At 38.0% G+C, this 14,066-nt stretch overlaps 1 protein-coding gene across 3 annotated transcripts in view; it reads left to right on the top strand.

Moving 5' to 3' along the window:
• Window positions 1-14,066, top strand: part of tmem131 (transmembrane protein 131) — a 202,805-nt gene that overhangs the window by 147,498 nt on the left and 41,241 nt on the right. For all 3 annotated transcript variants that reach the window (XM_043692263.2, XM_087988350.1, XM_043692264.2), the window contains 10 exons: window positions 235-339; window positions 3,655-3,741; window positions 3,994-4,146; window positions 6,160-6,235; window positions 6,343-6,460; window positions 8,797-8,935; window positions 9,071-9,180; window positions 12,938-13,004; window positions 13,341-13,492; window positions 13,787-13,929. In XM_043692263.2, the coding sequence (XP_043548198.2) occupies window positions 235-339; window positions 3,655-3,741; window positions 3,994-4,146; window positions 6,160-6,235; window positions 6,343-6,460; window positions 8,797-8,935; window positions 9,071-9,180; window positions 12,938-13,004; window positions 13,341-13,492; window positions 13,787-13,929 (1,150 nt within the window). The remainder of the gene's footprint in view (window positions 1-234; window positions 340-3,654; window positions 3,742-3,993; window positions 4,147-6,159; window positions 6,236-6,342; window positions 6,461-8,796; window positions 8,936-9,070; window positions 9,181-12,937; window positions 13,005-13,340; window positions 13,493-13,786; window positions 13,930-14,066) is intronic.

Here is a 14,066-nt window from a genome sequence, read left to right as displayed (position 1 = left end):
GTATTTAAATTGCTGACAGAGCAGTCAAGATTATTTACAGATATTATCCCCTTTCTAAATCATCTCATTCAGCCTCATCTTCAAGAACCCATCCTTGGCCTAGTTTATCTAGTTGGCCCAGTCAGGATTAGAATTGTGAGAAATGACTATCTTTTGAGAGCCTCACTGGCTTTGAGGTGATATCAAGTCCATAAATATTTACTGATGAATAATGTATTTGTGCATTCTTCACAGGTGATACTAGCATCTGGTTATTATGCAGCATTTAGGATGAAGTTGACTGCAAAAGAACTTGAAGGACCATATGATGGAGCTGTGCAGATCACAACAGATTATGAGGTAGTTTTTGAATCTATATAATAAAGGCATAATTTTAATGTTTACATGATTTAAAAAAAAACTTTGCACCAGTCTAATCTTAAAGTACAAGTTGTGACTATAATAGATGGAATAATTAACATCCGATATCAGAATTGGCAGGTTAATCTGTTAAACAAAATCAAAAGATTTCTTTGATTGTTCATTTACTTGGTGAACAATTGATCTGCCCCACATTGTCATCTGTTGGGGCACTATTTGATTGAGTGTCTAACACCAAACCATAGTATGGTGTTTAGAAAAGTCATACAGGAAAGTGCATGTTTAAAATAATGCACACATTATTCAAACACCTGGAAAACAACACATTACAGCTAGCATGCGATAACACAGGAGGTGCTTGCTATTATTTCTTCTCCGTACCAAAACTGGTTCCCAAATTTACTGACTATGCAAAGTTAGATAGGAAAGTAAATTGTAAAGAGGGCAGGAGGTCACAACAACCTATTGATAGATTAAGTAAATGCACAAAGATGTAGCAAATGGAGTATAATGTAAGAATGTGATATTGTACAACTTGGCAGCAAGAGTAATTAAGCATATTATCTAAATGATTGATAGATTGTGGGGACCTGGGTGTCATCATGCAGACATTGCAAAAGGTTAAAATGCAGTACAGCAAGTAAGTTGAAAAACTAGTAAGATATTTATCACAAGGAAAATTGAATACAAAAGTAAGTTAGGCTTCTGTTGTGAGCTCCTGTGTCTGGACTGCTGTACACATTTATTCATATTTTAAACACAAATGATTTGAGGAGTTGAGGCAAACTTTGTTGGACTAATTCCTGCAATGGGTAAGTTATCCAGTGAGGAATGATGGACAATTTACACTACTTTTTATCTGCTGGAGTTTAAAATAGGAAGAGGTGACTTGGTTGAATCATACATGATGGAAGAGTCTTGTTAGTGCAGATATCAGGAAGATGCTTCCTCCTTTTAGCAGAATCTAGTACTAGAGGTCACTGTTTTAAAAATCAAAGGCTGTCTATTTAAAACAGAATAGGTGAGGTTTTTTTCTCAGGACCAAGTGTCTTTGGAATTCACTTCCTGAAAAGGTGATCAAAGCAGAGTCCTTGCATATGTTTAAGGTAGTGATAGTTTCATCCTTGTTGATCAAGGATTTGAAAGGTTGTCAGCAGGGTGAAAGCATGGTTTCGACATTTCACCCATGATCTTGAATGGTAGAGCAGACTTGAGGGGTTGAATGGCCTACTCCTGATTTGTATGATCATATGTATTTACATCCACATTTAAACCAGAGCTATAATGCTGTCAGGAGCGGGATAGCATGATGGAACCTCAACTTCTACTAGTGTGGCTGGATTAATTTGTCCTGCTTTTCTGTACAGGACGTAACTGGGTAATTTGAATATATTGCTGGCTAGATGCCAATGTTATAGCTGTACAGGAAGACCTTAGCCAAGGGAGCAGCAAGTTCTGGACCAAGTATCATCATACTATGGCCAGAATGTTGTCAGGGTCCTACACCTTTGCGTTAACCGGTGCTTCCATCTGTTTTCCTGATATCCCTGAATTGAATTGGTTGATGACTGACTTCTGTGATGTTGGGAAATCAGGCGGCCAAGACAGATCACTCTGCACTTCTGGCTGAAGTTTGTTGCAAATGTTTCTGCCTTCTCTTTTGCACAAATGTGCTGGGCTTCCCATCAATGGTGAGGATATTTGTGGAGCAGCTATCTCCTCTGGGTTGTTCAATTGTCCACCACCATTCATAACTGAATGTGACTGGACTGCACAGCTTAGATTTGATCGCTTTGCAGAATAACTTAGCACTGTCCATTACTTGCTGCTTATAACATTTGGCACACAGGTAACCCTGTGCAACTTCCCAAGTTGCCACTTCATTTGGATTTTACCTAATATGCTCCCGGAAAGCTGGCATGCTCTCCTGTACTGTTCATCGAACTAGGGTTGATCCCTTGACTTATTGTAATGGTAGAGTGGAGGATATGCCAGGCCATGCAGTTGCAGAATAAGTTGGAGTATAATTCTGCTGCTGACAATCCACTCTCCCATGGATTCCCAGTCTCTGGTTGCTCTAGGGCCACCTAACACAATGGAGCATGTTGTTAATATAAAGGTGGAATTTTGTCTCCAAAAGGACTGAGGGTGGTGCGGTGGCTAATTGGTTAACACTACCTCACAGCACCAAGGTCCCAGGTTTGATTCCAGCCTCAGGCAACTGTCTGTATGGAGTTTGTACATTCTCCCTGTGTCTGCGTGGGTTTCCTCCGGGTGCTCCAGTTTCCTCCCACAATCCAAAGATGTGCAGGTCAGGTGAATTGGCCATGGAAAATTGCCCATACTGTTAGGTGCATTAGTTAGAGGGAATGGGTCTGGGTGGGTTACTCTTCGGAGGGTCGGTGTGGACTGGTTGGACAGAGGGGCCTGTTTCCACACTGCAGGGTATCTAATCTAATCAGTCATTTCTGATACAGCCATGGATAGATGCATCTATGACAGATAGATTGGTGAGAATGGCATCAATTTTGTTTCCTCACCGCATGCCATAAACACAGTTTGACAGCTATGTTCTTTAGGACTCTACCAGCTCAGTCAGTAGTACTGCTGAGCCATTAAGTGATGGACAGTAAAGATCCCCAAACATGAGTGCATTCTGTGCCCTTGCCACCTTTTAGTGCTTCCTCCAAGTGGTGTTCAGTTTGCAACTTACCTATCCATCAGCTGAAGGGAGGTGATATGTAGGAGGCTTCCTTGTCGATGTTTGATCTGAACCGTGAGACTTTTTTTTTTTAGAAAGACATTTTAGCATTTTGATATTATCAGTTCAGAGGGCTTGCTAGGCCATTTCAGAGAGCAATTAAGAGTCTGTTTGTACCTGGAGTTGCCTGTAAGCTTGACTGGGTAACAACAGAAGACTTGCTTTCCTAAAGAACATCAATGAACCAGGTGGGATTTTGCTACAACTGACAATGGTTTTATGGTCGTCATTTAGAGTCTTAATTGTAAATTAAATTTCAACATCTCCTTTTGGAATTAGAACCTGAGTCGCAGATCACTAGCAGGGCATTTGGATGGTTTGTCCAATGAGAATACCATGACATGTAACTGACATGACTGATGTATTTCCTATCTATTCCCACCCCAGGGAGCATTTTGCAGCAGGAATCTAATGAGGAATTACTGTGCAGATGAGAATATTTATTGGCTTAAGTTTAATTGCAACAAACTGCTATATCTAGTGATCACAACTGCTTGTTCTGGACTAACATTTGTTTCATTTTGTTTTTACAGATTTTAACTATTCAAATAAAGGCACTTATTGCTGTAGGATCCTTGGTTTGTTCACCAAAGCATGTTGTTCTTCCAGGCTCATTTCCAGTAAGATGATACTCATTTTTGCTCATTTTAATATTGTAGTATTTTATTGTTCTTGGCTAAATGTTGAAAGAAACCAGAATAGTTTGAGTGACCTTGAAACAAACGTCAATTCCTTTCTCTTTGCATGGTTATGAGCAGAGCCTGGACCTGATCTACCTAATTGGATGTTTGTGTATCTGTGATATAAATTATTGTGAAGTGTGGGAACCATGTTTATTTTAAATTTGTAAGTTTGAATATTTTGCTTTACAGGGGAAAGTAGTTCATCATAGTTTAAATATAATGAGTTCCTTCTCACAGAAGGTGAAACTACAAAATATACGTCCTCTAACAGAGGATGTGCGATTCTGCTACAAGAGAATGAAAAATAACAAGGATGATTTAGAATCAAAAAAGAAATCCAAGGTCTGTCATATTTCATCTTGTGTAATGTGCATGATTTATGGTAGATTTGTTTATGCAGCACATTAACTTGCATACTTGAGCTATAGACTTCCGATGCTGCACAGTAGTAAATATAGGACTAGAAGGACAGAGCAGATGAATAAATGATGAGAGAGATACAAAAGAAGGCTGAAACATCGGGGCAGGTGGGACTTGTACCAATTTGAGCGAGTTACATCTAAGCGGGAATGGGGCCGACATCATCCGTGGGAATTTTTCTAATGCTATTTGGATGGATTTGAATTAGGTTAGTAGTATTGACATCCTGGCAACTAGCTCCAAGAGGACCATGGCAGAATTGTGAGAGAGTGAGCAGTGAAAGTAATATAGACTTCTTAAGTGAAGATGGCAAGGGTAAATGGAACCAGAGAAGTAATGTACATGTGGATCCAGAAATCATGGGCACAGTCTCAATACAGTCTTTGCATTGGTCTTCACAAGGGAGATACAGGTGCAGACATCTGGATAGTGGGTTTTGATTGACTAGAACAACTGAATCTACAGAAAGAAGAGGTGTAGGGGTTTAGCAGCCTTTAAAGAGAATAAATCTGCATGGACAGGAGATATAACTCCGGTTGTTTAGGGAAGTAAAGGAGGAGATATCAGGGACCCTCGCAGTAATTTTCAAATCCTCTCTGGCCACAGGCAAGACACCAGAGAACTGGAGACTGTTAACTTTGACCCATTATATAGAAAAAGGAGGAAGGTATTGACAAGTAAGTTAGATTAATTGGCCTTTGGTGGGGAAGTTAAGAAGAATTCAGGGACAGAATATATCTACACTTGGAGACTGATTTAATCTGGGCAAGCCAACATGAGTTTGTTATGTGGAGGTCGTGTTTATGACAAATTTTGATTGAATATTTTAGGAGGCAACCAGGAAAGTTGAGGATGGCATTGCATTTGATGTGTTTTATGTGCACTTTAGAAAGCCTTTCTAATGAGGGCTGTCATGATAGAGTGATCAAGGATGTAAGAGCCCATGGGAATCCTCGGCAAAATGGCACTTTTGGATCCAAAATTGGCTGAGGGGGTAGGAAGCAGAGGGTGATGGCAGAGGATGTTTTCAGTGGGATCCTACAGGACATTGTACTGGGCCCTTGTTTGTGGTGTACATTAATGTTACGGACTTGAATGTAGTAGGTGTGATCAAAATATTCACAGATGAAACTAAAATTGGACTGGGTAAATAGCATGGAAGATCGCTGTAAACTGCAGGAGGACATCAACAGACTGGTCAACTGAGCAGAGCAGTGACCAATGGAATTCAATCCAGAAAAGTGCGGTATAAGTTTGGAAGGCTATTAAGGCTACGGATTTCACTAAATGATAGGACTCTGGAAAGTACTGAAGATCAGAAAGACCTTTTTATGTACATATCCACAAATCTCCTCTAAAGGAAGCAGTGCACATAGATAAGATGGTTACGAAGACAATTTGTCTTTTATTACCTGAGGCCTGGAATACAAGAGCAGAAAGTTTATGCTGGAACTGTGTAAAACTGGTTAGTCATCACCTGCAGTACTTCATGCAGGTCTGTTCACCACATTATAAGAAGGGTGCAATTGACTAAGGAGAATGCAGAGATTTCCCAGACTGCTGCTTGGACAGGAGGACCTGAGGAAAATTGGGTAGGCTAGGATTTTCTTTGGGTCAGTAACGGTTGAGGTGGGTCCTGATAGGGGTAGGTTTGAGACTGTTAACACTTCAGCAGTAATTAGGTAATCATTTGAGTTGCCATAGCCACCAGGCCTATAAACCAAGAGCTAGAAAAAAGGATTAGTCAGATGTTTTGTTTTTGGGTCAGTGCAGATATATGGGGCTGAATGGCTGCTTTCTGTGCTGTAAATTTCTGTCTGAGGCATATACCTAACTCTGTTTTAAACTTTTGTTGCAGTGCTAAGTGAAACATTGGTTGCTTTGGTACAACTTAAGTACTGCCCTATTTTGTTAATTGTTTTATCTTTTTTGCAGATAGCAAATATTTATTTTGATGCTAGCTTACAATGTGGGGATTATTGTTATGTGGGATTGCCTTTTTTATCTAAATGTAAGTAACTATATTATTCAACTTCGTAATTTCATCAAAAAAAGTACTCGTGGAAAATACAAGTGATGGTTTTTGCATTGAGTTTTTGTGTCTCCCACCTTTCTCAGCGGAGTTAAGATTGCAGCATAGTCTCGCAATGCAAGATGATGCATGGGATGCCGATTGGGATCTGTATAAGAATTTGTACAAAAAATGGACAGAACTTAAAGAAAACTCAGGGCACAAGTGAGTTCCTTAACCATTTTGGTGCTGAAAGCATTGTTGTTTAAATAAAGATGACGACTTGTTGTTGTTGTTAGTTTGGATAGCACTGTTACCACTGTCCTTTGAGCAAGTCTTCCAGAACTTTAATTTCATATTTGGCCCATTAATTATTTTTTGTTAGAGTATCCTAACTGAAATAAGCTTGATTCTATTATCCTCTTTCTTGCTGACTGCAATTATTTGTGTCTGGTCCAAAGAATGCCTAATATAGGAATCGTGGCATTTTACAGTACAGGAGGAGGCCATTCTACCCATTGTGTCCATACTGGCACCTGAAAAAGCTTACCTAGCCAGTCCCATTCTCCAGCCTGTCACTGTAGCCTATAAGTTCATTACTTTCAAATATATATCCAGCTCTCCTTTTGTAACTTGCTATTGAATATGCTTCCACCATTCACCAGGCAGTATATTCCAAACCCTACAACTGTGAATAAAGAAGTTTTCAACTCCTCTCACTCTTAGCGCTCTTGCTGACAATTTTGAAATTGACCCCTAGTTACTGACATACCAACTAGTGGAAATGGAGAATATTCTCAGTTACCCTGTCAAAATAGTTCATAATTTTGAACAGCTCAAAATTGGCCACCTTTTAATCTTCTCTGCTCCAAGGAGAATAAGCCCAATTTCTCCATTTTCTTTTTCCTTGTATCTAATATCCCTTATTCCTGGTATCATTCTAGTAAATCTCCTTTGCACTCTCTCTCTCCAGAGCTTTAACATCCTTTTAAATAAGGTGTCCAGAACTGAAGGCAGTACTCTAAATGCTGTCTGAACAGTGATTTGTAGAGGTGTGGCATCATTTCCTTGCTTTTATACTCTCTGCTTCTATTTATAAACACAAGGATCCTATGAGCTGCCTTAATTTTTCAACTTGCCGAGCCATCTTCAGAGAATTATGAATGTGAACCCAGTGTGTCTGCCAGGGTACTCCCCTCAAAGTTGTACCGTTTTAAGTCTGTATTGTCTCTCCATGTTTTTTCTATCAAAATGCATCACCTCATTTCTCTGCATTTGAAATTCGTCTGCCAGGTGTCTGGCCATTTGACCAACTTGTCAGTGTTCCTCTGAAGCCACTTGTGTGTTATCCTACAATTCACTGTTCTACCTAGTTAAGTATTATATGCATATTTAGAGATTTTTTTCCCTCCATGCACATCTCCAAATTGTTTATATAAGTCAGAAAAGGCAAGGGTCCTAACACTGGTCCCTGGAGAACACCACTTTAAAGTGATCTCCAGTGTGAGAAATGCTCATTTGTACCTGCATGAAAAAAATGCTGTCTAGACTTTGGAACTAATATATTTATGAATAAAATTGCAGATGATTTGACACCATATCAAAGCTGCTGGCTTGTTGTGTTGATGCTGATTTAAGTTTTTAAAATTTCAAGTCAGTAGAATCAGCAACCAAATAAGCTCCTAACTGATTTAAGGTCAAGTATGAGGAATGATATGTCATCGATAGCTTGCCATTATACTTAGTGCTATTAGATAGAGATAGTGAGCTGAAGGTAGTTTGGACTCTAAGGACAGTGGAACTATAGTGGTTAAATCTGCATCTGCAGTACCTGCTAATATGCAAAGTTGCGAAAGTAATTTTTAAGCATTCAAATCCATAATTCCATATTCCAGGTTAATGTGTTCCTGGCTGAATTTAAATGTGGCAGATAATAACTTTGGTTAGCTCAGTTGGCTGTGCAATGCAGAGTAATGCCAACAGTGCAGGTGCAGCTCCTTTACCGGCTGAGGTTACCATGAAGGTCCTGACTTCCCAACTTGCCCCTTACCTGACATGTAATGACCCTCTGGTTAAAACACCAGAGTCATGTTTCTCTAATAACTGAGAGCAACCCTATGGTCATTTGGGATTATGGCAACTTTACTTTTAATAGCAACTGCGTTTTATCTTTAGAACCATATGGCTATCTGTCCTCTGTCATGTTTCTTGTGTTTTGTTCACAGCCTTGTCAATAAAATAGATTGGCTCAGTTGCTAAACAAAGCAATGTTGCTGCAGATATGTGATCACTACAGACATACAGACACAAAATATGTTGTATAAAATGTTCAGTCAACCACCGCAGAGAGTAAAATTCTTGGAATAGATTAACTTCACTGAAATTTTAGCTTGCACTCTTCTGCGATATAGTAATGATCATGGTATTGTTGTACATTCTTTAACTGCATGTTGCACTGTTTCAAACAAAACTGCATTGTTGTCCTAGTATTTTATGAAAACACTATGCATTTAATGCAAGCATGAATTTTTGACTAGTCATTGCCTACTTCTTGTTTTAAGGATGCAAGTTGTCTTTGAAGTCGACACAGACCTACAGAAAAATGTTCAAGCTGTAGTAACATCAGAGCTTATATGGCCATCATTGATCAATACAACACGAGATTTAATTTTCCCACTCACAAACACAAATAACACATCAGTGAGTATTTATTATAAGCTTGCATTTAAAAAGTAAATTTAAAAATTGAATAATTTTTTATGGCTTTTAAAAACTTATCACACAGTAGTTTTTGAGTTCCTAACTATTATTTTCACACACTTTTATTTCCCTTAGGAAAAAGAACTAATTTTAGAAAATCCAGCAGATGTACCTGTGTTCGTCCAATTACTTCCTTTAGCATTATATCCCAATCCTTCATTTGTTGCAGATGTGTTAATGGAAAGGTGCGTATTTGGTTTTAACTTCATTATTTTTCTACCGTTTAACAATGGACGCTGATATAACCAATCCCATCTCATTCTACTCCCATTGCCTTGTATTTTGTAGTCTTCAAAAGAAAGAAATCAAGTCAAATGTTATCTCTCTTCCCCTACCCCTACCCCTTAAGTACATTAGAAAACCGGATTACATTTGAAAGATCAATCTGTTCAGAGATGTTATTACATATTTTTGGAGCAGGTGGGACTTGAACTCATATATTCACTGTCTTGGGTTTAATTACACGTTTCAGTTGTGCTCATTTTTCTGGAGTTTAAGCTGGTGATTTATATTGGTCTGTGTAAGTCAGTTTCTTTTTATTTAATAAATAAAGCCTTCAGGAAACTTATTTGCAATTCCATGACTCTTGAATTAAGAGAGGAGACTGCCTTTATCACTGAATTTTCAACTGGTGCCGCAGTTGTACTGGGATGGTGCAAATGTACTGTGCAAGATTTTTCTGTCTCCCTAATTGAAGTGTTCTGTAGTGAAAAGGCAGAGAAATTCAACTTTCAATAAAAGCGGAGAAATCCCAGTTTGTCAGGTCTGGGACTAAATACCTGGTAATGTGAGAGCAACAAGTTTTACTGGCTATTCTATCTCGATTTATTTTTTTTTGCAATTTGTTCTGAATTATTAAGAAGCAAGCAGTACCATCTAAGAAATGATTGCTTATGGGAAAAGAACATTGTAGAATAAAAATATTTTAATTGGATGGTTAATTGTAAGGATAACCGATCTACCTCTGATAAATTAGAATCCAAGATTGACCGGCAAAACTGTAATAGAACATTGGACTAGCTTTAGAGATGAGGTGGTTTGGGTAGAAGTCAAGGAAGAAGATAGGGTAGACCACACCAGACCCCTCTGAACGATGAGAAAGCTGGCGAGTAAAATGGCAGATATCAGGTTGATGTTCTAAGTGATGAACAGTCTAAATATTAAAAGTTCAGAGAGAGATGAGAAAGGGAATCAACATGAAGAAACTGTAAGCTAACATTAAAGGGAATCTAAATGTCTGTAGACATCTAAATGATAAAATTGTCATGAGGAATCAAACACTACAGTAGAGACCCTTCTGTCCATCATATCTGCACTTGCTAAAACTACTCTAAATCTGCACTAGTCCCCCTTTCTAGAAATGTATCCATAGCTTTAGATGGATAAGCACTTGAAATGTCATAAGTAGTTTTTTTTTTTGAAAGGTGAGGTTTTTCCATCTCAACTACCCTCCAGACAGGGCATTCCAGATTCTCATAACTCTGAGTGGAAAAACATTTTCCTCAAATTCCCTGGAAACTTCCTGACTTTCATCTTTTTAAAGTTTATACCCTCCTGTTATTAACTCTTCAACTAACAGGAACAGCTGCTTCCTATTGACCCTGTCCATGCCCCTCAATTTTATATGCCTCAATCAGGCCCTCTTTCCACATTCTATTCTGTATAGAAAACGGTCAGTGTTTCTACAGCCTCCCTTCGTAGCTAAACTGCTCCATCTCTGGCAACATCCTGATGAACCTCCTCTTGCAAGGAGGGATGTGACTGACTGAGGACCAACAATGGATTTACACCTGGTGGCAGAGGGCATGATTGAGTTGCAAACTGTGTGGCAGCATTTTTCTTCTTGGTACAGAAAGATGCAAAACAAAGTCCTGACTGAAAGGGCCAATAGTTGAGATTCTAAATGAGCTAAAAGTTAATAGCAATATTAAAAGGCTAGCAGTACATAAAGCTGTTGTCACTGGGACTAGATAGGATTCATATGGGGTGGGTGGTGGGAAAGAGGGTGCAGGTGTTTGGCGATACTGACTGTAATCTTTCAGTCCTCCTTGCATATGCATAGGAGTAGGGAAGCATCAGTGAGTGGAGAGTTACAATTTTATAACATTTCTTCAGCAAAGAATGTAAAGATAAACCCAGCAACTTCAGACCATTCTATTTGACTTTAACTGCTTTTAACAATGATAATCTGGGACAGAATAACAGTCACTTGGACAGTTATAGGTAGATTAAGAAAAGCCAGCACGAGATGGTTCATGTTTGACTGACTTTAGATTTTTGGGAATAGTTTGAGAGTAATGTGGTTATATATGGACTTTGAAAATGTTTGATAACTGTGACCTAATTTTGTTTGTGAAGCTGAAGTCTATGGGTAAAGGAGTGGTAGCTACATATAAAATTGGTTGAATGACAAAGCAGAAAGTAGTGGTGAAAGTTTATTTTTCTGACTGGGAGGAGGCTGGTATAGAGTGTTCCCTTGAATTTAGTGCAGAATCACTGCTTATCAACTGTTCTACTCAATTTCAAAGTTTGTAGTTGACACAACTTGTAGATAATTGAACTTTTGAAGACAATATGCATATTGAGGCCATAGGCAGACAAGTGAAATGGATAGGCATGTGGCAGGTGAACTTTCTTAGAGGTTTGAATTATGCACTTTGGAAAGAAGAACAAGCCGAGGCAATTTAAACTGAAAAGACATTTCTAGAGAGGATGCAAAAGAGGAAACCTGGGACTATAAATGCATAAACCAAAGGTAGGAGAACACATTGAGAAAGTGGTTTAGAATAAACAGCATTATGGATCATAGGTTTTCTAAATAGAGACTTGGGGCAAAAATAAATATGAAGAACCCTTTTTTGTTTGTAATAAAATACTAGTTTGACCCTAAGTTGAACTTTTACCCAATTCTGGTGCTCTGCTATTGAAAGACAGACAGCACTGGAGAGGGGGCAGCAAAGATTTACAAAAATGATTCTAGGGATGAGTAACTTTGTTCGGTGTATAGCTTGGGGAAGTTGGACTGTTCCCCTTGGAGAAGATTGAGAGGAATTAAAATGAGTGTTCAAAATCATGAGACAAGTCTATAAGAGACATACCACTTCCATTGGCGGAAGGGTTGCGAAGCAGAGGACATAGCTGGCCAAGTGAAGAAAGCATTGATGCAGTGAGTAGATTGTAATTGTGGTGTTTGGAGACAGTTACCTGCAATGAGAAGGGAATGGGAGTAGCTGAGTTGAACTTGCACATCAATAGGAGCACGACAGGCCACAGGACTGCCTTTTGTGTTGTAATCAAACCATAAATGTAAATTTGTGATTTTTTTTTTTAAAAAAAACAAAATTGTAAATTAAGATACTGCCTCAGGTGTATCAGCCACCTTTCTTTTGAAGAATGGTTAACTTTTTTTTCTAAAGCTTTAGAACAGGAAATATTTACAGCATTGCATGAAAATGTTGAGATGTGAAAGTAGCAATCTGTATATAACCTTTTTGATGTGTATTTTTAGTGACAAAAATGTTTGAGTTTGGCGTTTAGGTTTTTGTTATCCACCATACACTTCCATTTTACAACATGGCATGAAAAGGAAAATCCACAGATCATTCTTTCTTCATACAGTACACGAAATCTAAAAATTGCCAACAATCCTTGTCAGTTCATTGTTACTAGTTAGTTCTAACCAGCAACAGACTTGATAGTTCATAATCAGCAATATTATTACAAATGAATGTATAACCACTTCCAAGCAGGATTTTTGAAGACCTTTGACATCAGTTTCAAATTGTGATAGTGATCAATTCGATGATCTCAATTATTACTAATAAGTATTTGATCTATACTATGCAATTGGGGTAAAATCTTTGAAATAGACTGGTTAGTGATATGGAAGATTTAGAAAAAGTAGCTTCTATATTTTTCATAACTTTCTTTGTTTAATTTCAGGCTTCACTTGAGCAAACATGCAAATCTGGACACAAAAACCTTTGAATTTAAAATTGTCAGTAACCGTGTAAGTAAAATATATTTCCTTCCAAGGAGAAGAACAAATGGCTCCATTCGTGCGTTAAATAGGAGTTTGAGAGATTCCTATTAAATTAGATTGCGTTGTGATTCTGAGAGCTGAGTAACTGATGTAAGAACTTGAACTTGAAATTTAATGGAAGAGAAACCGTATTGCTCATCCATAGGATTGTATGCATACACAATTTTAACAGGAATATGCTGGTCTGGATAGAACCCCCAGCATAATTTTCTGCAATAAAAAGCTTCAAATTTAAATGAGATATGACCGCTGATACGAAGTTTTTGTTTTTTTTTTTAATTTTTTCTTCTGAATTGTTTCTAGACCTCATCCATCAAAAGTTCTTCAGGATTTGTAGAAGGTTATTCCCGACAATCTGTGCTAAATGTAATTCTAAAATCTGGTGAAAAAAGGTCTATGTCAGTGCAGTTTACCCCAGTTCACAACAGAACTGTGATGTCCTTAATTATTATAAGGTATGTTTCTGTTCATATATTGACTTCTGATGCAAAGACAGTTGAAGTTTATTTCTCATGCTTTATTCATTTTTGTAGAAGATTTTGAAATTCATTTCTTATTTTGAAAATGCCAAATTAGATGACACTTAAAATTTGTTAACTCATGCATATAATTGTCTAATTTGGTCAACTCTTTAGGTTTGTTGACTTTTTTTGAATTAGGAAAATTTAACAAATGAAGCTTATGTTACTGGTAATTCATTCAGGACTCTGATCTGTGATTATTTTGTCATCTACCTCTTTATTCTGTAGAAACAATCTGACAGTAGTGGATGCAGTTGTGGTACAAGGGCAAGGAACAACGGAGAGCGTGAAGGTTGCAGGGAAGCATCCTGGTCCTGGAAGTTCATTACGTTTCAAAATTAATGAAGCTTTGCTTAAAGACTGTTCAGATAGTAAGTAATTCAACACTGAAGAAAGTACAGAAAGGCAATATAAAGAGTGCGCTGGTTAACTCAGTTGACTGGCCAGTGTTCAGGTTAATGGCAACAGCATAAAGTTAGATCCTGAGTCTGGCGGATGTAAACTCTGG

Source organism: Chiloscyllium plagiosum, unplaced genomic scaffold, assembly GCF_037043375.1.
Source record: "Chiloscyllium plagiosum isolate Xiang-an unplaced genomic scaffold, Cpla_swu_hap1 HiC_scaffold_6, whole genome shotgun sequence".
Lineage (NCBI taxonomy): Eukaryota > Metazoa > Chordata > Chondrichthyes > Orectolobiformes > Hemiscylliidae > Chiloscyllium > Chiloscyllium plagiosum.
The sequence above is the reverse complement of the archived record's forward strand: the minus strand, read 5'-3'. Positions and strand labels throughout refer to the sequence as shown.